General features: G+C 43.3%; 1 protein-coding gene across 1 annotated transcript in view; it reads right to left on the minus strand.

Annotated features, from left to right (window-relative positions):
- Positions 1-24348, minus strand: part of LOC142305824 (vomeronasal type-2 receptor 26-like) — a 129678-nt gene that overhangs the window by 25140 nt on the left and 80190 nt on the right. Inside the window, exon 3 of the mRNA XM_075346935.1 lies at positions 17391-18416. Coding sequence (XP_075203050.1) covers positions 17391-18416 — 1026 coding nt within the window. The remainder of the gene's footprint in view (positions 1-17390; positions 18417-24348) is intronic.

Raw genomic sequence — 24348 nt, forward strand, 5'->3', positions numbered from 1 at the left:
CTGTCATTTTGCCACTCATGTTGATTGCGACAAGATTGTGGACTGAAAATGTGGTAGTAAAAATTGAGAGGTGGTGAAGATTGCAGTGGTGGTCTAGCTTTATTAACAGCAGAATAATAAAGAATAAATATCCCTGACAATGCAACTTAGTTATAATTAGTTGGAGTGTGCAACGCAGGCAGATGCGCTCTGCAAATGTCTTGGCACTAGTGGGACTATAGCAAAGTCCAATAGCCACGTATAGGATGCCACTAGGTACACTGAGTGTTTGCTAGTATAATGGCTTAGTTATAATTAGTTGGAGTGTGCAACGCAGGCAGACGTGCTGCAAATGTCTTGGCACTAGTGGGACTATAGCAAAGTCCAATAGCCACGTATAGGATGCCACTAGGTACACTGAGTGTTTGCTAGTATAATGGCTTAGTTATAATTAGTTGGAGTGTGCAACGCAGGCAGATGCGCTCTGCAAATGTCTTGGCACTAGTGGGACTATAGCAAAGTCCAATAGCCACGTATAGGATGCCACTAGGTACACTGAGTGTTTGCTAGTATAATGGCTTAGTTATAATTAGTTGGTGTGTGCAACGCAGGCAGACGTGCTGCAAATGTCTTGGCACTAGTGGGACTATAGCAAAGTCCAATAGCCACGTATAGGATGCCACTAGGTACACTGAGTGTTTGCTAGTATAATGGCTTAGTTATAATTAGTTGGAGTGTGCAACGCAGGCAGATGCGCTCTGCAAATGTCTTGGCACTAGTGGGACTATAGCAAAGTCCAATAGCCACGTATAGGATGCCACTAGGTACACTGAGTGTTTGCTAGTATAATGGCTTAGTTATAATTAGTTGGAGTGTGCAACGCAGGCAGACGTGCTGCAAATGTCTTGGCACTAGTGGGACTATAGCAAAGTCCAATAGCCACGTATAGGATGCCACTAGGTACACTGAGTGTTTGCTAGTATAATGGCTTAGTTATAATTAGTTGGAGTGTGCAACGCAGGCAGACGTGCTGCAAATGTCTTGGCACTAGTGGGACTATAGCAAAGTCCAATAGCCACGTATAGGATGCCACTAGGTACACTGAGTGTTTGCTAGTATAATGGCTTAGTTATAATTAGTTGGAGTGTGCAACGCAGGCAGACGTGCTGCAAATGTCTTGGCACTAGTGGGACTATAGCAAAGTCCAATAGCCACGTATAGGATGCCACTAGGTACACTGAGTGTTTGCTAGTATAATGGCTTAGTTATAATTAGTTGGAGTGTGCAACGCAGGCAGATGCGCTCTGCAAATGTCTTGGCACTAGTGGGACTATAGCAAAGTCCAATAGCCACGTATAGGATGCCACTAGGTACACTGAGTGTTTGCTAGTATAATGGCTTAGTTATAATTAGTTGGAGTGTGCAACGCAGGCAGATGCGCTCTGCAAATGTCTTGGCACTAGTGGGACTATAGCAAAGTCCAATAGCCACGTATAGGATGCCACTAGGTACACTGAGTGTTTGCTAGTATAATGGCTTAGTTATAATTAGTTGGAGTGTGCAAGGCAGGCAGATGCGCTCTGCAAATGTCTTGGCACTAGTGGGACTATAGCAAAGTCCAATAGCCACGTATAGGATGCCACTAGGTACACTGAGTGTTTGCTAGTATAATGGCTTAGTTATAATTAGTTGGAGTGTGCAACGCAGGCAGATGCGCTCTGCAAATGTCTTGGCACTAGTGGGACTATAGCAAAGTCCAATAGCCACGTATAGGATTCCACTAGGTACACTGAGTGTTTGCTAGTATAATGGCATAGTTATAATTAGTTGGAGTGTGCAACGCAGGCAGACGTGCTGCAAATGTCTTGGCACTAGTGGGACTATAGCAAAGTCCAATAGCCACGTATAGGATGCCACTAGGTACACTGAGTGTTTGCTAGTATAATGGCTTAGTTATAATTAGTTGGAGTGTGCAACGCAGGCAGACGTGCTGCAAATGTCTTGGCACTAGTGGGACTATAGCAAAGTCCAATAGCCACGTATAGGATGCCACTAGGTACACTGAGTGTTTGCTAGTATAATGGCTTAGTTATAATTAGTTGGAGTGTGCAACGCAGGCAGATGCGCTCTGCAAATGTCTTGGCACTAGTGGGACTATAGCAAAGTCCAATAGCCACGTATAGGATGCCACTAGGTACACTGAGTGTTTGCTAGTATAATGGCTTAGTTATAATTAGTTGGAGTGTGCAACGCAGGCAGATGCGCTCTGCAAATGTCTTGGCACTAGTGGGACTATAGCAAAGTCCAATAGCCACGTATAGGATGCCACTAGGTACACTGAGTGTTTGCTAGTATAATGGCTTAGTTATAATTAGTTGGAGTGTGCAACGCAGGCAGATGCACTCTGCAAATGTCTTGGCACTAGTGGGACTATAGCAAAGTCCAATAGCCACGTATAGGATGCCACTAGGTACACTGAGTGTTTGCTAGTATAATGGCTTAGTTATAATTAGTTGGAGTGTGCAACGCAGGCAGACGTGCTGCAAATGTCTTGGCACTAGTGGGACTATAGCAAAGTCCAATAGCCACGTATAGGATGCCACTAGGTACACTGAGTGTTTGCTAGTATAATGGCTTAGTTATAATTAGTTGGAGTGTGCAACGCAGGCAGATGCGCTCTGCAAATGTCTTGGCACTAGTGGGACTATAGCAAAGTCCAATAGCCACGTATAGGATGCCACTAGGTACACTGAGTGTTTGCTAGTATAATGGCTTAGTTATAATTAGTTGGAGTGTGCAACGCAGGCAGAGGTGCTGCAAATGTCTTGGCACTAGTGGGACTATAGCAAAGTCCAATAGCCACGTATAGGATGCCACTAGGTACACTGAGTGTTTGCTAGTATAATGGCTTAGTTATAATTAGTTGGAGTGTGCAACGCAGGCAGATGCGCTCTGCAAATGTCTTGGCACTAGTGGGACTATAGCAAAGTCCAAAAGCCACGTATAGGATTCCACTAGGTACACTGAGTGTTTGCTAGTATAATGGCTTAGTTATAATTAGTTGGAGTGTGCAACACAGGCAGACGTGCTGCAAATGTCTTGGCACTAGTGGGACTATAGCAAAGTCCAATAGCCACGTATAGGATGCCACTAGGTACACTGAGTGTTTGCTAGTATAATGGCTTAGTTATAATTAGTTGGAGTGTGCAATGCAGGCAGATGCGCTCTGCAAATGTCTTGGCACTAGTGGGACTATAGCAAAGTCCAAAAGCCACGTATAGGATTCCACTAGGTACACTGAGTGTTTGCTAGTATAATGGCTTAGTTATAATTAGTTGGAGTGTGCAACGCAGGCAGATGCGCTCTGCAAATGTCTTGGCACTAGTGGGACTATAGCAAAGTCCAATAGCCACGTATAGGATGCCACTAGGTACACTGAGTGTTTGCTAGTATAATGGCTTAGTTATAATTAGTTGGAGTGTGCAACGCAGGCAGATGCGCTCTGCAAATGTCTTGGCACTAGTGGGACTATAGCAAAGTCCAATAGCCACGTATAGGATGCCACTAGGTACACTGAGTGTTTGCTAGTATAATGGCTTAGTTATAATTAGTTGGAGTGTGCAACGCAGGCAGACGTGCTGCAAATGTCTTGGCACTAGTGGGACTATAGCAAAGTCCAATAGCCACGTATAGGATGCCACTAGGTACACTGAGTGTTTGCTAGTATAATGGCTTAGTTATAATTAGTTGGAGTGTGCAACGCAGGCAGATGCGCTCTGCAAATGTCTTGGCACTAGTGGGACTATAGCAAAGTCCAATAGCCACGTATAGGATGCCACTAGGTACACTGAGTGTCTGCTAGTATAATGGCTTAGTTATAATTAGTTGGAGTGTGCAACGCAGGCAGATGCGCTCTGCAAATGTCTTGGCACTAGTGGGACTATAGCAAAGTCCAATAGCCACGTATAGGATGCCACTAGGTACACTGAGTGTTTGCTAGTATAATGGCTTCATTATAATTAGTTGGAGTGTGCAATGCAGGCAGATGCGCTCTGCAAATGTCTTGGCACTAGTGGGACTAAAGCAAAGTCCAATAGCCACAGATAGGATGCCACTAGGTACACTGAGTGTTTGCTAGTATAATGGCTTAGTTATAATGAGTTGGAGTATGCAGAGGACAAGAGGGTACAGTGGCAGGATTGTGGTGCTCTGGGTAGAGGAATGGAAGCCTGCCTTTCTATTCCCTCCTAATGGTGAAATGCAGGGAGGAAATCCCTGACCTTGGCTACACAGACGCTGGCGCTGTTTTCAGGACCTGTCACCTTAACTCTGACCCTGCCGGTTTGAGCCCTTAAAAGGACTGCTAGAAAGTGCTATCCCTATGCTGTCCAGCGCTGTGTATGCAGCGCATACAGCTGTATCGGCTATAGGACTCAGGATGACGGAGCTGCGACAGTGATGTCTGACACCAAAGACGCAGAAGGCAGATAATGGCGTCCGTGAAGAAAATGTCCGGTTTTATAATGCAGGGACATGTGACATGCAGATCCTATCACACATGCCGTTGCTTCTCTGGCTCAAAGTCCACTTAGCTGTGTGTGTGTCTGTGATTGGCTGACATGCTGGCCCGCCCCACAAGACGCGCGCGCTTAGGGAAGGAAGACAAGAAAAAAAAAAAAAAATGGCGATCGCCATTATAGAAACAGCAGTGATCTGAAGGCGCTGTTCACGCACACTATACACTGAAATGTCATAATAGTTTGATTCACAGAGTGACTTACACTATTACAGCAGAAACCAAGCTATGATTTAGCTGTTTTTTGGCTGCTAGAACCGTTCTCGAACGTTTCTAGAACTATCGAGCTTTTGCAAAATGCTCGAGTTCTAGTTCGATCTAGAACATGCCCCAAAATCACTCGAGCCTAGAACTGGAGAACCACGAACCACGAACCGCGCTCAACTCTACTTGTGATGCCTTGCTCGGTGATAGGCCAGCATGACGTCACTCCTGTCGTTCTGGCAGCGGATTGGCTCTGGTGTCCTCCATCTTGGATGAGGCACAGAGTCTATATAAGACCCTGACACACGCCGCATGGCGCTCAGTCCTCTTGGTTCATGCATAAGAGTAGACGCTCTGTGCGCGTTCCTCTAGGCATTCCTCTGTCTATGCTAGGTGAGCGCTACTGGCAGGGTAGCGTTCTTATACCTTACAGCTTCGGCTGCTGTCCGTATCCTTACCTCTTAGGGGAGCGGACATAGGCAGGTGCCTGAGGCACATGGTCTGGCTGGGCCTTGTGGTTCGACTCGTAGGTGGACGTTGCCGCTAGGGTAACGTTCCTTATACTGCGTCTGGCAGTTGTTCGTATCCTCGCACACTAGGGGAGCGAACAGAGGTAGGAGCTTTGTGCGGCTTACGCTGCTGTTCGTCTCTTTTGCACCACTAGAAGAGCGGACCTAGGCAGGTGCCATATCTAGTGGTTCGTGTCCTCGCACACTAGTGGAGCGAACGCAGGTAGGAGCTTTGTGCGGCTTACGCTGCTGTTCGTCTCTTTTGCACCACTAGAAGAGCGGACCTAGGTAGGTGCCATTTCGCACACATTGCCTTTGTCTCTGTGATTATTAACAGAGATCATTCCACACACCCTCCAAGTAAGGGAGGAATTGCTTTACTTACTTATTATATCATTCTGTGAGTTAACAGAGGTATTGCACTCTGCCATAGTCTGCAGCAGAGTCTTTGCACGGTGGACCCTGACTGTCTGATACTCCTTTAGGTTATCAGACAGCCCCCCGTAACACCACCCTCAAAGGTATCCAAAAGGTGACAAACAATTCCCAAGACAACAAAAAAACATGGGAAAGTGACAAGGACAAATACTCATGCAAAAAATAAACAGCCGGACGAGGAAAAAGAGGTGGAGACACAGATATATGAGTATATGCAAGTGAACATCGATGCCATAACTGTGCAACATGAGCCTTGCTCATTCTAGGCTTCCAATCAAGATAAATAGTCTGAGCTCGCCACTTACGCCTTGGGGATCTTGTCATGTCCCGCAGCCAGCGCTCTCTCGGAATGTGTATTCAGTGCTGCTGGGTGTGTGCTGACCGATAAGCGCACGCGTCTGTCCACTGACAATGTGAGGTAAAACTGTGGAGAGAAAAAGCGCAATAGGGTCTTACCCGGTATACATCCGGTAAAATAAAAGGAATGCACTCACCTCAAGGAGTTGTGACAGTCACAACTCCTATGAAAGCTTATGTTGTTAGGATGAAATCTGCTGCAGCCCCCATGGTTGATAACAGAGAACAATAGAGAAGGGGATTATGCCGCGCTGTTCATCAGGAAGGAGGACAGAGAGATGATCAATGTTCCTTTATTGTAGCTTGTGTCTCCACAGAGACAAGCCTAGGTCCTGTGCTCTGGCACTCGCTTCCACACGGTACCATCAATGGAATTTGAACTCGGTTCACCCCTGGCTCAGATGAGGTTCACTGAGCCAAGTTTTACACTTGGACTCTGTCGCCCATTTGATGCAAATTCCCGTTTTTTCATTACTTATTTTTACTTTTTACTGAGGGTGAATCCTTGAGTGATTTTTAACTAAAGATTTACTGATAAAAGTTTTTTAAATCTCTTCCCTATTTCCTAATGATTTACGATGGAGGTGATTTTTGCAAACACTCCCTGTAATTCCCCAGTGGCACATACAATTAGAGTCCCTACCTTCACATGTTAACCCTACAAAGTTGCTGGTTCCTGAATAAAGTAAAACACATACAATGTTTTAATTCATCACAAAGTCCTTATTTTTAGATTTCTTCCTTTTTTAATTGTGTAAAATACTTTTGCTCAAACATTTTACAGCATGTTTTTATACTGTTACCAATTGTTTGTCCCTGATTCTTCTGCTTTTTATACATGAAAATGTTTTTGCTGCTATATGCATCATTCCAACCCGCCAATTTTTTTATTTGGGGGCGTGGCTTGACATTTTTTTCTTTTTTCTGTGTTGTATTTATGCTGGGATCCTTGGATCAACTGCAGATATGTTGTTTTTGTGCTGTATGTATGAAGGGAGCAGAGCTCCTGAAACGCGTAGACACAAGCTACAAAAAAAGGAACATTGATTATCTCTCTGTTCTCCTTCCTGATGAACAGCGTGGCATAAACCCCTTCTCTATTGTTCTCTGTCACGGACAATGTGGACAGACTAACAATCATCAAGAGGAACAAGTCATGGATCCACAAAGACTTTTCTACCCCTGTGTCATCCAGGGGAGGTGAAAGGCAGGTGCATTTTTGAGAGTGCTTCATGCAAAGCATCTTTTTAAGATTGCAACTGGGGGACAACTGATGCCAGTCAAGTGGTGTGTGGGGCCCAATTTTTGGAAACGAGGGAGACTGTGGTTGGAGTCCCTTCACTTTTGAAAAAAGGAACCAAGATGATCAAGTCATGGATCACAGAGGACTTTTCTTCCTCTTGGTCATCCTGGGGAGGCGAAAGGCAAGTGTATTTTTGAGAGTGCTTCATGCAAAGCATCTTTGTAGGATTGCAACTGGGGGACAACTGATGCCAGTCAAGTGGTGTGTGTGGGGCCCAATTTTTGGAAATGAGGGAGACTGTGGTTGGAGTCCCCTCGCTTTTGAAAAAAGGAACCAAGATGAACAAGTCATGGATCACAGAGGTCTTTTCTTCCCCTGGGTCATCCTGGGGAGGTGAAAGGCAGGTGTATTTTTGAGAGTGCTTCATGCAAAGCATCTTTGTAAGATTGCAACTGGGGGACAACTGATGCTAGTCAAGTGGTGTGTGTGGGGCCCAATTTTTGGAAATGAGGGAGACTGTGGTTAGAGTCCTCTCGCTGTTTTACATTATTTTCGAAGGGCATGACATGCCGAAGAGGTTGACTTTCAGCATCTGCAAATGGTTGGTACAGAAATGCTGCCTTTCCAACCTTTTTTACAGAGGATTTTCGAGACCTTATGCCCAGTGCCCCAATAGCCGATTACCAGTCGCCACTCCTTCTCTAACAAAGGCGTGCCCGCGCTACACCAGCATGTCGCACAAACATCACCGCTTCTTTGAAAAACTCTGTGTGTGACACGGTGCATTTCACCACAGATACTTAGCCCTGTCACCATGGACAGGGGCATTACATGTCGCTGACTGGGCACTGGGTTACTATGGGGAGAGATGGAGAAGGGTCTGCTGTACAAGTCTTGCCGTCCCAATGAGTTGTGTGTCAATCCTTCCTCTGTATGTAGAAGTTCCTACACTGCTTCTGCCTCCTCAACCTCGTCTGGGTCCTACACCTCCACCCAAACCCTGTGTGGTCAGGCCACCCGCATTGTTACTGCGCACAAGGAATCCCACACACCTCCTTACTATGCTGGCAGCAGAGCTAAACGGCATCAGACGGTCGACTCTTTACTTTGAAATGTCTGGGAAATGTGAGTCACAACGCTGAGGAGTTGTGGACGGTAAGCTCTGGGGAGTGAGACCGAGTGTCATCAATGGTTGTCTCCACTCAACCTACAGCCAGGGAAGGCCGGGTGCGACTTCCCTGGCTGCAGGGAATATAAATATATTAAATAAATATATATATATATATATATATATATATATATATATATATATATATATATATATATATATATATTTCTATATATATATTTATATTTATATATATATATATATATATATATATATATATATATATATATATATATATATATATTATATATATATATATATATATATATATATATATATATATATATTTATATTTATATATATATATATATATTTTATAAATATATATATATATATATATGTATATATATATATATATATATATATATATATATATATATATATATATATATATATTTATATATGTATATATGTATATATATATGAGTATGTGGTGTGGTGTGGTATTCTGTGTGTAATGGAGTGGCCAGCCCAGTCACCAGATCCCAACCCTATGGAGCTGTTGTGGGAGCAGTTTGACCATATGGTGCAAAAAGTGCCCATCAAGCCAATCCAACATGTGGGAGGGGGTAAGCATGGGGAGAAATATCCCCAGATTACCTCCGCAAAATACCAGCTCGAATGCCAACGTCTGCAAAGCTGGAATTGCTGCAAAGGAGCATTCTGTGCCGAAAGCAAAGTCTGAAGAGAAGATTATTATTTCTAGTAAAAATCATTATGTCTCCAAATCATTAACCTCGTCAATGCCTGGACGATATTTTCAATTAACTATGCAACTCATTTATAAATAAAAGTATGATTTTTCATGGAAAAGACAATATTGTCTGGGTGATCTAAACTTTAGAACTGTAGTGTATTTTTCATAAATATAAAACATTAATAATTTACATTTTTGCTATTTTTGAAATACATTTTTCTGGCCCTTCCTTTAACACACAAAAAGTTCACTATTTATATGCAGTGACAAAAACTGTGAAAAACATTTCATTGTAGTTTTGATTGTCGTAATGTAATCTGAGATTTTTAACTACTATTAACCCCTTCATGAAAGTTCGATTTTACATTTTTGATCTTTTGTTTTTCATCTTTCAACCATAACTTTTTATTTTTTCCTTAACATAGACCTATGAGGGCTTGTTTTTTGCAGAATGAGTTACACTTTTGAAAGAGACCCTTCATGTTATTAAGTGATGCACTGGAAAGGGAGCAAAATAAATCAAAATGTGACAAGATTGAGAAAAAAAATGCAATTTTACCATTTTTTCCTTTTATTTGTACATCTTTTATTATACATAAAATGACCTGGTAAAATGATTCTCAGGGTCAATTTGATTTCAGAGATACCAAACATGCATATTTTTTAATTAAATGGTGAATTTCGCTTGAGTCGCCGTTTTCAGGGGCCCATAATATTTTGAAGTCTTGTGAAGATTCCCATTTTATGCCCACACCTGACATTTTCAGCCACTTATTGATGGAGTTAATTGTGACTTTAATGATGAGGCCACATTTCTGAATTCTGATCAGTGTCACTTTGTGTGGTGATAACTCTGAAATGCTTCTACAGATCCCAGTGGTTTGGACATTTTTTTTTTGGGACAAATAATACTTTATTATTGGTAAATTTACACTGGAGATCAAAATTAGAGAACATTTTCAGATACTGCAAGTTATTGGTGTTAATCTGGCACCTGGTGCTAATTTCCTTAAATATCTGCCAAACCATATGTAACTGGCAGCCCAACTTTCCAGTTTGCACTGATTTTGCCTTTCCAAAATGACTGAAACCCTCCTGCAGCAGGTTGTCCAAATGAAGGTCAAAGAGTTGACCCTATCAGGTATAGCAAGAGAAGTTGGTTGTTCCAAGTCTGTGAGTTTGAGAATACTGCATCTTTACAGCATCACAAATTTTTTCAAGTCCCCCCAAGAAGGCAGGTCGCCCTCAAAAGACAAATGTAAGAGAGAAGAGGATAATGCAGAGAATCTCAATGGGTAATCATTTCAACACTGAAGTTGGAATTGCTCGCCAGTTCAGCACTGAACAGGGTAAGGGTTTGTCTCGTCATACAGTGTCAAAACGTTTAAGATCATTAGACTGAAATCCCACTCTGCAGTGACCAAGCCTCTCATTAGAAGAAAGAATCACAAGTCTAGACTCAGCTTTGGTGAGGAGGATGTTGTGTGGACAGAGGAGAAGAGGCCACAGTTCATTTTAGTGATGAAAGCAAGGTTAATTTTTTTGGGTCTGATGGGAATCATTGTGTTAGTCGACAAACTGGGGAAAGACTGAATCTAAAGTGTGTTAAGAAGTCAGTGACAGGCATTTGAGGAACTGTCATTGTTTGGGGAATGTTTTCTGCAGCAGGAGTTGGATCTCTCATACAGCTTCATGTCAGAGTAAATGCAAGTATGGATCAGAACCTTCTTTACAACACATGGTTCCTTACTTGTGTCCATCACTCAATCAGCCAGAAATTTTCATGCAGGACAATGACCCTTCTCACACAGGAAAATGGGTAAAGCAGTTCTTTGAAACACAAAACATTGAAACAATGAAATGGCCACAGCCCAGAGTCCTGATCTAAACCCCATAGAAAACCTCTGGGAAACAGTCAAAGAACTGTGGGAGAGACTGGAAGAAGAGTGGACCAAAATCCCACCAGAGCAGTGTGAGAGACTAATGATGTCGTGTGGCTGCAGATGTGCTGAAGTCATTCACAGTGATGGCCAGTCCACGTCTACTGATTGGTGACTGTTGTTACCTGTAGAACATTTACTGATCATCTCTCTGTGCTACAGTCATTGCTGTTCTCTAATTATCAGCATCACGTTTTGGGCAAAATAAAGGTTTTATGTTGATTAAACTTTGGATCTTTTGTAAATCCTTGTTCTTGTGGCATGGTGCCTATCTTACACAAAACCGGAGCATGGTCATCAATAGAGATTACATTATTCCTGAAAAAGCAAGTGATCAGACATTGTTCTCTAATTTTGATCTCCAGTGTAGGTTGATATTTTTCGTGTTTATTTGTGGAAATATAAGAATTTTGAGGAAAATTTCTCCATTTTCAAACGTTCATGTTTTTTTTTATCTTACCAGTTAATCATGCTCCGTATCCAGACAAGAAGCCTCATGGTTATAGCTTAGGGTCTCATATAGGCCATACCGGTGTAGAGTATAAATTAACCCTCCCACGTGGCCACGAGACAGCACACTCCAAAAACATATGAACAAACAAGAGCACGAGGAGTTATAGTGCAAAATAGAAAATTTATTTAATTTGTCAATAAATAGTAAGAAAAGAATATATGAGGTTTAAAGCACAAGATTAGGGAATAAATACCTGGGTCCCGTGGACCACAATTGTAAGGGCTGTAAATAGTCAGTATAGTAGAGTCTTTACTGGGAAAGCCCAGTAAAATTGCAAAACAACGTAGAGTGAAAGGAATGGCTCATAGGTAGCAGAACCATTAGGGTAGGAATGGGCCATATATGGTAAAAATAGTATGCTGACTAGCAGTAAAGTGGCCCATATAGTGAGGATTTTACTAGAAAAACCCAGTAAACCTACAGAGCTGCAATACAAAATGGAGTGCAGGTAATAGCTCATAGGTAGCAGGATCATTAGAGTGAGGATGGGCTAATTATAGTAAAAATAGTGTGCTAACTAGCAGTAAAGTAGCCCATATCCAAGAATGGATTACAACCTATTAAGAGCGCTTACCTAAAACAACGGTGGTGCAGGGGAGCCGGACCAGAGGGGAACCTCCGACAGCCATTTCGCGGTATGATACTGCTTCTTCCAGGAGGAGTGAGAGCGGTGTTGAGAGCCCGCGCTGCCCTTTTGAATGTCTGCTACCCGGTCACGTGATGTCAATCATGCTGTACAAAATAACTAATAAGTAACATTTCCCATATGTCTATTTTACATCTGCATCATTTTTCAAATGTCATTTTATTTTGTTAGGATATTAGAAGGGTTAAAAGCTCAGCAACAAATTGTCATGTTTTCAAGAAATGTATAAAACCTATTTCTTTGGGGACTTATTCAGAATTAAATGGACTTTAAAGGGCCTATATATTGTAAGCTACCAATACCAAAAAAGATGAAAAAAGAAAAAAAAAGCCAACCGTTCCAAGTCATCTGTCAAGTCAAGGTTCAGTGCACGGAATCCAGAATGGGCTGTCCCAGTGGGTTAATTGTAGATGATGGTGTAACCCAAAAAAAGGTTTTTTTTATAACTCCATTTTAAGATATTTAAAATCTTATGCATTTCAGACCATAAGAATAGTGGGTCCTTAATCATAGATGTGTAGCATTTGCAGGGCCAATGAGGTGCAAAAAATAGGTGAAACACCCCGTGTTAACCGATTCGTAAAACTAAACCCCATTAATATTCATCTATTGGTTTGTTAAGCAGTTTTAACCAACAAACTACAGAAAATTGTATAAAATTGGGCTGTGAATACAAAAAACAAAAATTGAATTTCAGCCTCAAAGTTTGAATTCACACAAGGGGTAATAGGAGAAAATGGACAGGACAATTTGTTATGCAAGTTTTCCTGATCGTGGCAGCACCTCATATGTGGTGGTACACTGCTGTTTGAGCACAAGGCGGGGATCGGATGGAGCGCTTCTTGGCTTTTAGAACACAGATTCCATTATAGATTGTTATCTCCATTAGCCGAGCCCCTGAGGTGCCAGATCAGCAGAAACCAACAAAATAGGCCACATAATGGACACTTCTCTACTTAAGGAATTCATCTAGGAGTGTAATGAGTATTTTGAGCTCACAGGTGCCTCAGATAATTTTATAAAATCTGAAATGTGAAAACGTAAATTTATATTGGTAAAATATAATTTGTTTAATGTATCAGCTGCAGATTTGTCAGGAGCACAAGGATTAAAAGTTGACACTGGACCCCACAATTTATTGCACAATTCCCCCCGAATGCAGTGATGCCCTCTATGTTGTTAGAAACTACTGCTTGGCCACTCATCAGAGCTGAGCAGAAAAGAGCGCTATTTGGCTTTTGGCGACATTCCCAGTGACTGATGGCGGACCTGAGAGGGGCTGGTTTTGTGTGTGATAAGATTGAGGGGTTTTATTGGTAACATTTTGGGGAACATAACATTTTTTGATCACTTTCAGTATAAGGTTGGAATTGCATTCTTGTTTTCTACCCTGAGCACTTACTGTACAAGGATTTCCATCTTAAACCCAAAAATATAAAACCACTGAAGAAACAACTCACTGTAATGAGGCAGAAGGAGACACTTTGCACCCTGATTGGCGTCTATTTCACTGGTGTCCATCTTTTTTAGGTGTGCACAGAATTGTGGTCAATTAAACTTGTGCGCTAAAAAGACACCGAAAATAAATGGCAACTGCCAGGACAAAGATCAGATGGAGTCCAAATTGGCTCCATTGGGTGTTTTGTCTGAATTTGTCTGTTTTAGGAATTTACACAGAAACACTGATGTAAGTGCTCAGCGGAGAACACAACAAAAATGGGGACCAAGCTTTATCCCCTTATTATGGGAGGTAGAATGAACAAATAGACAGCAGTGTAAGAATAGCTATTATATTTTTCTTTGTGGGGCTCACCATGCTGTAGAAGTGAGAAGACGGCTTTATTCTTTGTTTCGATGCAATTACATCAATAACAGATTTATATTTTTTTTTACTATCACTCAGTAAAGCTTTTGGGGTTTTTTGCAAAAAAATGTTTTGTGTCAAAATATTCTTCGAGCTGTAACTTTTTTTGCAAACAGAGCTGTATGAGGTCTTATTTTGTGCGCTACGAGTTGGAGATATTGTTCGTACTATTTTGGGCTATGTAACATTTTTTGTTCGCTTTTTATTCAGATTTTTCAAATGCAGAATAGAAAAACAGCAATTTGCTTATTTTTTGTTGTTTTTGTATGGTTCACTGTGCTGTGCAATGTACTGATTTATTCTTCAGGTCAGTTCTATTACAGCAATACCAAACTTATATAGTTTTATTCTGATTTGCTACTTTTTTACGCTTAAACAATATTTTACAAAAAGTCTATTGTTTTTGCTTCACCATATTCTGAGAACTGTAACTTTCTTATTTTTTCCAAATGAGCTACTGTATATTAGGGATTGGTTTTGGTGTTTTAATTATTATTCTTTAATTGCTTTTTATTCAATTATCTGTGTGTCACTGGGATGAAAAAGCACCATTATTGGTGTGTTTGTATTATTTTTTACTGTGTTTGTGTGACGCCCTGGCCTATCAGATCGTCACAGGGTATTGCACAATCTGCTCTTCTGTGCAATATCCACCTCCTCCTTGGTTACAGGTCCCTAACAAAGGTGTTGCCAAAGCCAGCTAATCAATCCTAGGAACACTCTGCACCACACCCACCAGACAAACCAGTGGATGGCCTGACTGGAATAGGGTCGCCCATGTGGGGGTTGGTTAAGGGGAGGTCAGGAGTGTCAGGAGTAGGCCAGTGTAGTGTTGGACGTGAAGGAGAGAGGAGGTCAGGAGCTGGGCTCCTTGGAGTTACTAGGTGGCAGATATTGATCTGGGCCTGGTGGGAGCTGGACAAGGGGCACGGAATTGTCGTGGAGGACAGCCGGCTGCCTTGTACCATCACCGGGCTGGGACCAGGGCACTACGGTGAACGTGGACCCTAGGTCAAGGAGTAGCTTCAGGCATCCTGACAATTTACATAATGAGGTATGCACACCAACCACACCTATTGCCAATCCATATCATACGCATAAATAGCCTGGGTCTCAGCTTCCCATACACGGTAGGTTTTTTAACTGCATGAGAGGACACACACAAGCTAGGGACCCCAACGTAGAGAAATACTTTGGCGTAGTGTTGGGGCTCTATTGCATTGATCAATTCAGTAGCTAAATTTCTCTTGATTCATATGTTCATGGCAGTAATGCAGATTCCATTTTTCACATTTTCACTCTTACATATAGCTATTGGATTTTTCAAGTCAGTATTCACACAGCAGTTACTGCTATTTCATGTATTCCCCTTACATAGTCACTGGTGTGCATACCTTATCTCCCCATAGTGATGTTTTTTTAGGTTTTTTTAGTTTTTTTAGGTTTTTTTAGGTTTTTGCACCCAGTTTAGACTTAGAATGGTGTTCCAAACGTTATTCCTTATTAATTTACATAATGAGAACGGAGCCGTCAAGATCCGCAATGAGGGGGATAGGACTTTCCACACATACTGTCCAGGAAATCCCAAGCATGAACCCTGAGAGCAAGCTCCCTCAGTTAGCCACACTGGGGACCGAGACCCGACTAGTTTAAAGCTACAGGGGCCAACTAGAAAGAGAACAATGTGCCAAGGGAAAGGTCACAGATCAACAGGCAACACCAGCAGAAACGGGACCCAAACGTGCTCCCCCTCAGCGGCATCGGTGTCCAGAACTTTGGTTTACTAAAGTTGTCAGTATCAGCATTATTGGATTGAGTGAGTACACACGTGACCCTTACCTCCCCAATTGCACATCCCTGTGACCATCACTGAGTCCCGTGAAGGGGTTAAACACCTGGCTGCCCACTCCATCGCCACCGGGTACTCCCAGCTGCAGCGGTGGTACTCCAGCTTACCACACACCATGGGTGGCATCACAAACTCTCAATACTCTATCCCCTGTAAATAGCTCCCCCTTAATTGGAATGGCCGCACGACTCTCGAGTCCGGACGCCCCTTGAGCCACCGTGGATCCGGATCTGAGCAGCCCGGCTGCTGACGCGGGGACGGCACATTTGCTGTACGGAATACATAATATGACAGTTTTTTAAATTGACTTGTTCCAGACATGGGGTTGTCAATTATTTATACTTTTCTTTGTTTAGTTTTTTTTTAATGCAAAATGTTTTTTGTAATTTGTGTGCGCAGTTTTATGCATTTCTTTACTTTTCTTAGACATTTTATTTTACTTTTTCTTACTTTTTTACATAGTTTTATGTACATGTTTGATTTATCTGAGGAAGGAGAAGTGATCTCTGAAATGCGTAGTAAAATCACGTTTTATCGATACTGCTGACCATCTTCTCACGACAGCGCGGGAGTCCACTTCTATATGAATCTTTGATGCTTACTCCTCGTGGTGCTGCATCCGTATCCTACACACCTTCAATAGCAGGTTTGACAATTTCACATCTGTATCAGGTGAGCACATCTGATTTTATTCCACAAACGTTTGTAACGTTAGTGCCCTATTATTTTATCTTTTTAGTCTCCTTCACATTGATTTTTATAATGGTTAGCATTTGTGGTTGAGAATCAAGTTCATCCCCACGATGGAATCATAAGCAAGACTAAGACCTAGACAACGTTTTATTATTTCAATTATCCTCATTACTTAAGTTCCCACATTCTCCTTTGTGGTTTTTTATTATTATTTTCTATGTTTTTTTCTTGATGACGTTTATTTTGTATTTCAGTTTCTATTCTGTCAGAGAATAAAACAGATGTCCAGGTAATGAATTACAGAGGAACTCACGAGCTTCTACATGTAGATGGGAAATCTATTAGTTTACCTATAGAATTCATTATGATGTGTAAGGGCAGACAGAGACTTTATATCCTCACATATATAATAATAATAATAATAATAATAATTTTATTCATTTATATAGCGCTATTAATTCCACAGCGCTTTACATAACATTGGCAATACTGTCCCCATTGGGGCTCACAATCTAGAGTCCCTATCTGTATGTCTTTGGAGTGTGGGAGGAAACCGGAGAACCCGGAGTAAACCCACGCAAACACGGGGAGAACATACAAACTCCTTGCAGATGATGTCCTTAGTAGGATTTGAACCCAGGACCCCAGCGCTGCAAGGCCGCAGTGCTAACCACTGAGCCACCGTGCCGCCGATAATATATAATGTTTCTTACCTCCCCTGATTTCCATGTTACAGACTGGTTATTCATGTACAGCTCTTGACCACTGACCGCCCACGGTGTATAATGTCCTACGTCAATCTTTTGTATAACCCTATGACTGTTATTATATGTAAAGATCCAGTTTATTATCTTATATGGATGCGCGGCTTCACCGTGTTCATTAAAGTAATATGTAGGGGTCATTGGATCCGGTGGATTCTTCGTCATTTGTATGTAGCGCTGTAACTTCCGTGTGTATTGTAGAAATCCGGTTGTGGAATTTTCTTGAAATTTGTCTTTTATAAATAATAACATTTCATGTAGAGCTTTAGCCAGGACTTCTACTGCGTAATACAGTCTCGGAGGGACCCCTGATGAGACGTAATTCATCATATTGGGCATTATATACTCAAGAGAATTATTATCATCATATGTCAGATTGAATGCAATGTAGGAATCTTTATCTGCATCTGCTGTTAGCAAATCTAAGTGTCTCCAGAAATTGTTATCTTGGAATCTAACGGGAAGTTTCCTGTGGTTTTTCACAAAGTCTTCTACACCTGGAAAAGGCTGGGATGAAATCTCCACCACTAGACTTCCATTATATAGCGGAACGTCGTCCTTCATAAGGACGTAATTAGAGATCCAGGATGGTGGAAAGATGAAAGTTTTGTCAATAAAAAGTAAGCTAAAGTCAGATACAAAACTAATTTGTAAAGAGTAGATCCCACACATTATAAGGATCTTGACTTCTGGATGTTTCAAAATCTGCAAAATATTCTCAAAAATATCATTAGCTTTAAGTTTTATGATGAATGCGGCACAGATGCCATGGTCTCTCATGTATTTTGTTAGTATCTGCAGCTCATTCTCTCCAGTCTCATCATCTGATACTAAAATCCCAACCCATGTCCAGCCAAAATGCTGCAACAGTTTGGTGATTGCCATATTATGGATGTGGTGATTTTGGACTGTTCGGAAAACATGTGGATAGAGGCGTCCATCAGATAATGAGTTGTCAATGGATCCATAACTGATCTGAAAAACATAAAAAACATTTTGGCGGCAATTTACTAAGGTGCTGCGGAAATACCTTAAAAATGTGCAATATATTTGCACCCAATAACGGTAAAGCATGGGTGGGACGTGGGCAACACAGGACATGGTCACGTTCCCTCATCAAATTCATCATAAATAACCTCACTAAACTGCCATAACTTACTCCAGAAATGTACGTCAGCTCCTGACCGGAGGAGGTTTCTGGCAGTAACGCACACTGGGTATCAAATGTACCTAATTCATTGATTTGCTTAGGTAGCCCCTACACAACCCTACAAGCAGTATAATGGCTCTCACACAACCCTTCACACAGTATAATGGCTCTCACACAGCCCTTCACACAGTATAATGGCCCCACACAGCCCTTCACACAGTATAATGGCCCCACACAGCCCTTCACACAGTATAATGGCCCCACACAGCCCTTCACACAGTATAATGGCCCCTACACAGCCCTTCACACAGTATAATGGCCCCACACAGCCCTCCACACAGTATAATGACCCCACACAGCCCTTCACACAGTATAATGGCTCTCACACAGCCCTTCACACAGTATAATGGCCCCACACAGCCCTTCACACAGTATAATGGCCCCACACAGCCCTTCACACAGTATAATGACCCCACACAGCCCTTCACACAGTATAATGGCCCCACACAGCCCTTCACACAGTATAATGGCCCCACACAGGCCTTCACACAGTATAATGGCCCCACACAGCCCTTCACACAGTATAATGGCCCCACACAGCCGTTTTCTCAGTATAATGTCCTTTGTACAATATAATGTTTCACACACACTCTTCCACTTAGAATAATGGCTCACTCTCAATATAATAGCCCCACAAAGAGCTCTTACACATGTGATCAGCCCAAAGAGTACAATGCACTCAATAATTAAAGAAAAAAATAATAAAAAAGGAAATTTACTAACCCCGACCCATTTACATTGTGCTCTAGTCTCTGCAGCATGTTGTCTAAAGCTCCACAGAAAGGAAGCAATGTGGTGACATGATCATGCATACTGCACTGAGACACGAGTAGTCATGCTCTAATGCAGAGCAAAGGATGGAAAAATAAACTAATATATTGCTGTTCAGTCATTGTTTTTAACTTTATCTGCATGGCTTGTGAAAATATTCACCCCCTTGTCACACTTAATGCATGAAAGTGGGAATCAAGCCAAAATGTGCATAATGTGCAGGAGGAATGGCAATAACGCCTGCAACAGACGCACAGGAGACACTCTGATCCCAGTTGTGGATACATTTTAAAAAACACCCTTATCCTCTGACTCCAAATCTTGTGTGACTCAGTGGTTAACACTGCAGTCTTGCAGCAGTGTGGTCCTGGGTTCCAATACCACCACGAACAACATTTGCTAGGAGTTTGTATGTTCTTCACGTATTTGTGTGGGTTTCCTCCGGGTACTTTGGGTTCCTCCAACACTCCAAACACATACTAATAGGTACTCTAGATTGTGAGCCTCAATGGGGATAGTATTGTTAATGTATGTAAAGCACTATGGAATTAATAGCGCTATACAAATGAATAATATATATATATATATATATATATATATATATATATATATATATATATACAGTGCTGGCCAAAAGTATTGGCACCCCTGCAATTCTGTCGAATAATACTCAGTTTCTTCTTGAAAATGATTGCAATCACGCATTCTTTGGTATTATTATCTTCATTTATTTTGCTTGCAATGAAAAACCACAAAAAATACTGACTCAAAAATCAAATCATTGATCATTTCACATAAAACTCCAAAAATGGCCCGGACAAAAGTATTGGCACCCTCAGCCTAATACTTGGTTGCACAACCTTTAGCCAAAATAACTGCGAACAACTGCTTCCGGTAACCATCAATGAGTTTCTTACAATGCTCTGCTGGAATTTTAGACCATTCTTCTTTGGCAAACTGCTCTAGATCCTTGAGATTTGAAGGGTGCCTTCTCCAAACTGCCATTTTGAGATCTCTCCACAGGTGTTCTATGGGATTCAGGTCTGGACTCATTGCTGGCCACTTTAGTAGTCTCCAGTGCTTTCTCTCAAACCATTTTCTAGTGCTTTTTAAAGTGTGTTTTGGGTCATTGTCCTGCTGGAAGACGCATGACCTCTGAGGAAGACCCAGCTTTCTCACACTGGGCCCTACATTATGCTGCAAAATTTGTTGGTAGTCTTCAGACTTCATAATGCCATGCACACGGTCAAGCAGTCCAGTGCCAGAGGCAGCAAAGCAACCCCAAAACATCAGGGAACCTCCACTATGTTTGACTGTAGGGACCGTGTTCTTTTCTTTGAATGCCTCTTTTTTTCCTGTAAACTCTATGTTGATTCCAGCAGAGCATTGTAAGAAACTCATTGATGGTTACCGGAAGCGGTTGTTTGTAGTTATTTTGGCTAAAGGTTGTGCAGCCAAGTATTAGGCTGAGGGTGCCAATACTTTTGTCCTGGCCATTTTTGGAGTTTTATGTGAAATGATCGATGATTTGATTTTTAGTCCATTCTTTTTTGTGGTTTTTCATTGCAAGCAAAATAAATGAAGATAATACCAAAAAATGTGTGATTGCAGTCATTTTCAGGAAGAAGCAGAGTATTATCTGACAGAATTGCAGGGGTGCCAACACTTTTGGCCAGCACTGTGTATATATATATATATATATATATATATATATATATATATATATATATATATATATATACATATATACACACATACTAGCTGTAGTACCTGGGCGTTGCCCAGGATAGTAACTTTCTCTCTGTCTCTCTCCCAGCCTCTGTCTGTCAGTCTCTGTCTGTGTTTCTAACAAATAGGAATAACGTTTGGAACACCATTCTAAGTCTGAACTGGGTGCACAAACCTAAAAAAACATCACTATGGGGAGATAAGGTATGCACACCAGTGACTATGGAAGGGGAATACATGGAATAGCAGAAACTGCTGTGTGAATACTGACATGAAAAATTCAATAGCTATATGTAAAGTGAAAATGTGAAAAATGGAACCTGCATTACTGCCATGAACATATGAATCAAGAGAAATTTAGCTACTGAATTGACCAATGCAATAGAGCCCCAACACTACGCCAAAGTATTTCTCCACGTTGGGGTCCCTAGCTTGTGTGCGTCCTCTCATGCAGTTAAAAAACTTACCATGTATGGGAAGCTGAGACCCAGGCTATTTATGCGTATGATATGGATTGGCAATAGGTGTGGTTGGGGAGGGTTCACAAACGAAAAACAACAACTGGATTTTTCAAGTCAGTATTCACACAGCAGTTTCTGCTATTTCATGTATTCCCCTTACATAGTCACTGGTGTGCATACCTTATCTCCCCATAGTGATGTTTTTTTAGGTTTTTGCACCCAGTTCAGACTTAGAATGGTGTTCCAAACGTTATTCCTTATTTGTTAGTTGTTTTTCGTTTGTGAACCCTCCCCAACCATACCTATTGCCAATCCATATCATACGCATATATAGCCTGTGTCAGGACCGGGAGGACTGGTGGGCCCAGGAGGTGGATCCACTGGACCGAGTACGCCACCAGGTGGCAGAGTACACGGAAGCCGGAGCACTGGCGTGGCCGGGACGGTTGTAACCGGGTCAGCAGGATCACAGAGTTCTATGGGATAGTGCAGGAAACAGGCACAGGTACCCGATAGCAAAAGACAAACAGTCACAGGAGAGAGCACAAGGGGACCTGAGCATCTAGCTCTAAAGACAAGCTAAAGGACACGTTGATCAGGCAACGCCCCTATGGAAAGGCAAGTCTTATATACCCAGCACAGCCTCATGTCATTTCCTGCTGCAGGTGTGCTGGGCCTATAAGACCAGGAGAGTGGGCGCGGCCCGGTCCTATACAGAATCCTGAGGCCAATACTCAAAGTCAGACTCCTGAGACCAGGAGCAGGACTCAGGGGAGCAGGAGCGGGAGCGGCAGCCATGACTGGTGGACACATGGATTGGATCAGTGGGTAAGGAGTGGTGCTGGGACACGGGGAGCGTGACAGTACCCCCCCCCTCTAAGCCCCCCCCTCCGAGCACAGAACCCCAGGGGCACCCCGGATCGAGACACCGGGCCGGGACCCAACGCAAAGGCGGGGAAGGACCGCTGACCCCGCACCGCCTTCTTAGCTGCACGGCGCTTAGCCAATCTCCCAGCAGAGGCAACGGGGGCAACGGGGAGAGGAGGACCGTCAGAAACAGGACTGGCAGCGAGGACAACCGGCCCGGGCGTCTCGGACCGGACACAGGACAGGGACTCATCCCCGGCAGCCGTAGGCATCAGAGTCTCAATCGTCAGGGACGGTGGAACGACACTGGAGAGCGTCGTCACTTCCGGTTCTGGTGGCACCACAGGCACAGGTGCCAGGAGCTGTGGTACAACGCAGGACTGCGTCATAAGCCCCTGTTCTTGTGCCATGATAGGGTCAGGTACCAGGGGCTGTGGTAAAACGCTGGACTGTGTCAAATTCTCCTCATCATGTGCCATGATAGGGTCAGGTGACAGGGACCGAGGAACAGGCTGTAGGCAGGTATCATGGCACGAGGGACTCCAGCGAGAGATTGCGCCAGAGCGCCAACTGATGTCAGGGTCATGTAGTCGCAGCCAGGGCAAACCCAGCAGGAGCGCAGGAGACATTCTCGGGATGACGTAGAACGCAATAGTCTCAGTATGCTGGGCACCAATACAAAGTCTCACGGATTCGGTGGTGTACCGGACAGGTTCGTATAATTGTTTTCCGTCCACGGAGGCGAACCAGAGGGGTTTTGCAAGTGGAATGACCGGTATCTGATAATGATCCACGGTAGCTTGTCGGATGAAATTAGCCGCTGCTCCCGAATCAATGTGAGCCTCCACCGTGAACTGGGTCTTCTCGGTCGTGACCTGGACCATCTGTGTGACCGGGACTGAAGGAATTCCGGTACCAAGGGTGGCGGTTCCCACCATCCCTTGGACTTGGGGTCTACCTGGTCTCTCCGGGCAAGAGCGGAGCAGATGAGAACCGCTTCCGCAATAGAAACAGAGGCCCCGGGCGAGTCGCTCTGCGCGGCGTTGCTCGGCTTGGCTCAGGCGGTCTATTTGCATGGGTTCCGGGAACATGTCACAGGAAGGCAGGGGCAAAGGAGCGGTAGACCTCTGCGGGGACAAGGCGTGACGGGGTGGTAGCTTCTCCCGGAACACCTCTTTGGTTCGCTCCTGGAAACGGAGGTCAATCCGGGTGGCTAAAGATATTAAGGCGTCCAAGGTGCGTGGAACGTCACGGCCAGCAAGCTCGTCCTTGACGCGGCCAGAGAGTCCTTCCCAAAAGGCCGCCGTCAAGGCCTCATTGTTCCAGCCCAGCTCAGAGGCGAGCGTGCGGAACTGGATGGCGTATTGGCCGACGGTCAGGGTCCCTTGGCGTAGCCGGAGGAGCGAAGAAGTCACTGTGGTGGTACGTCCGGGTTCATCGAATGTACTCCGGAAAGCGTGCAAGAATTCCCGGATGTTAGTAGTCATGGGATCCTCATTCTCCCACAGGGGGTTAATCCAGGCTAGAGCTTCGCCTTCCAAGTGTGACATCAGGAATGCCACTTTAGCCTGGTCTGAGACAAACAAATGAGGAAGTAACTTGAAATGCAGGGAGCACTGATTCAAAAATCCCCGGCAGTTCTTGGGGTCCCCAGCATAGTGAGGCGGAGCAGCGAGGCGAAGTTGCGAGGCTGCGGAGACAGCAGGTTCAGATCCGGACACCGTTTGCTGCGTGGACCGAGACGAGGCGGCAGTCTGTAATGTGTACAACCGGTGGTCCACAGACGTCAGGAACTTTAGTATGCGGTGTAAGGTGTCACGCTGTTGCACCAGTTCCTGGCGTAGTTCGGCCAGCTCGGATGTTTGTGCTC

The sequence above is a fragment of the Anomaloglossus baeobatrachus genome, chromosome 1 (genome assembly GCF_048569485.1).
Source record: "Anomaloglossus baeobatrachus isolate aAnoBae1 chromosome 1, aAnoBae1.hap1, whole genome shotgun sequence".
NCBI lineage: Eukaryota > Metazoa > Chordata > Amphibia > Anura > Aromobatidae > Anomaloglossus > Anomaloglossus baeobatrachus.